Source organism: Ammodytes marinus (assembly GCF_949987685.1).
Source record: "Ammodytes marinus genome assembly, chromosome: 11".
In the NCBI taxonomy this organism is placed as follows: Eukaryota; Metazoa; Chordata; class Actinopteri; order Uranoscopiformes; family Ammodytidae; genus Ammodytes; species Ammodytes marinus.
This window is the reverse complement of record NC_137215.1, coordinates 1590825-1593324: the sequence shown is the minus strand read 5'-3', so window position 1 is coordinate 1593324 and position 2500 is coordinate 1590825. Positions and strand designations below refer to the sequence as shown.

Sequence of the window (2500 nt, the reverse complement as noted above, 5' to 3'; positions counted from 1 at the left end):
CTGTTTAAAGCTATAGTGTGTGACTTCTGTTAATTTACTTATTTTTAATTATCAAAGCTTTTCAAAGTCTCTTCTTAATCGTGAAAAAAAGGTGGTTGAGGAAAGTTTTTTCATCATAGTTTTAAAAATTAACAAAATTAAAGCTATAGTGCGCTATTTTTGGCGCACTCATGTAGATGCCCAGACAGTGTTGTTGTAATTACTAAGAATTCCCCATAGGGTCACAGAAGTTACGCACCATAGCTTTAAAGTAGCTTCGATTATTATTAAGTTGTTTGTTTTGAAGGCACAGATAGATTTGAGAGAAATGGATTTGAAAACCTTGACCCTGTTTTGTGTGTGTGTGTGTGTGTGTGTGTGTGCGTGTGTGTCTGTGTCTGTCTGTCTGTCTGTCTGTCTGTCTGTCTGTCTATGTGTCTGCCTGTCTGTCTGTCTGTGTGTAAGTGTGTCTGTCTGTCTGTGTGTGTGTGTGTCTGTCTGTGTGTATGTCTGTGTCTGTGTGCGTGTGTGTGTGTGTGTGTGTGTGTGTTAAGGCTACGACAGTGACGTTGCGCGTGAGAAGACAGTGGACTACACCAGTAAGATGAATGCTGTCAGCTTCAGGGAAATGAGTGGAACCAAACCTCACCAACAGCTCAAAGAGGTTTCTACTGAGGAGAGGTACACACACACACACACACACACACTCACACACACACACACACACACACACACACACACACACACACACACACACACACACACACACACACACACGCACACACTTCGTGGTTCCACACTCTAAAGCTGAGCCAAGTTGGACTCCCTCCAAAGTGTCACACAAACCTCCTTCTCTCCCTGCAATAACACAACAGGCAGCATTAGCACTTACCTAGTAATACAATTAAAGCTGCACCAGACAGTTTTGCATGTGGGCGCCCTCCTGTGGCAGCAATAGGTAAATGAAATATGAACATTTTATTGACGTGCACGTACATTAATCAAAACAAGAAACGAGATAGATCCCCACACATCACTCTTGCTCATTTTCTTTTGCTATATAATTAGTCTTAAAGCTGCAGTGTGTAGAATTTTTGGTTTTATTTCCTAGCAGATTTTCTAGAAAGTAATTATAATATTCATAAGTACATTTAATTTAGTGCATTATAGCTGAATTTTTTTTTTTTATTATTATTTTTTCCCTCAGAAAGGGTCTCATATATGTCCATATTTCTGCATATTTTGGACCAAGGCCTAGTGCCGCCATCTTGAAAGTGTCATAGTTGGAATGTCATCAGGTGCATTGTTCAGAATTTAGAATTGTTCTTGTCCTTGAAGGCCACTGTAGCTTCTGTTATTATTCTAAAGGGTTGGGGTTACCCAGGGAGCGTTGCATTCTAGAACTTTGTAGAACTTTCTTGATGATGTCATATTACACACTGCACCTTTAAAAAAAAAAAATGTTGACTAAAATGTAACAGGTTTTTATTGGCTAAAACTAATATGTTTTGATGTGCTCACATAAAACTGTGAAGGATATAAAGGACTGAAAGTAATCAGCTAACTAGTATATGTGCTTGGTTTAAAGGACTGACAGTAATCAGCTAACTAGTATATGTGCTTGGTTTAAAGGACTGACAGTAATCAGCTAACTAGTATATGTGCTTGGTTTAAAGGACTGACAGTAATCAGCTAACTAGCAGTGTTGGGCAAGTTACTTCAAAAGCGTAATGCGGTATTTATTACTTATTACTGGCATTTCAAAGTAGTTAGTTACATTACAATATTACTGTCTTTGAATTGTAAGGCATTACACTACTTTTACATTACTTTTGCATTACTTTCACCAAAATAACATGAAATATGGATTTGGTGTTCTCAATAGATCTTCTTGTGTTCAATGCAGCTCATTACACAGCAGGAGGTGACATGGTATGGCATAATGACTGAGCTAGGCTTAAGGCTAACACAAGTAGGCCTATGCTATATAATATAATGGTCACAGTTATGGCTCATGGTGCAATACATTTTATAATAGAAATACTGTATCTTTAGGTATTTATTTAGCCTATATTAATATCAATAGAGCTAGAGCCTATTACTGTAGATTGAAAAAGTAAATTGAGCCTCAAAGATTTGTTTCTTGCGTTCTGGCGACTTAAAAGCACAAACAAGTTGTTCACATCATCATCAACTTTTGCCTTTTTTAGTTGTTCCAAAGAATCTGCCTTATCATCTTGCCATCTAATCTAAATGATAACAGCCCATTATGTTTGTTTATCGTCTCTCTTGCGTGACATTTTATAATAACAATAGTAGCCTAAATATATATCTCCTTTGCTAATTCAAAGCATCCACTCATTATGTCAACTTTTTGCTTGCCATATCTCTAAATAACTCCTAAATCCAGCAACACCGCTTCAGCATAAATAGCTTCGTGGCACACTATCTCCGATTTCGCACCTAACAACAGCGCGATTCATTTGCAGCCTGGACGCGGAGGTGTGTCACCTCCGAGGGG

General features: G+C 38.1%; 1 protein-coding gene across 1 annotated transcript in view; it reads left to right on the top strand.

Annotated features, from left to right (window-relative positions):
• The window catches only part of LOC307257522 (echinoderm microtubule-associated protein-like 6), a gene marked incomplete at both ends in the record, with an annotated part of 54625 nt that overhangs the window by 36755 nt on the left and 15370 nt on the right, over positions 1–2500 (top strand). Inside the window, 1 exon segment of the mRNA XM_080036784.1 lies at positions 534–660. Coding sequence (XP_079892910.1) covers positions 534–660 — 127 coding nt within the window.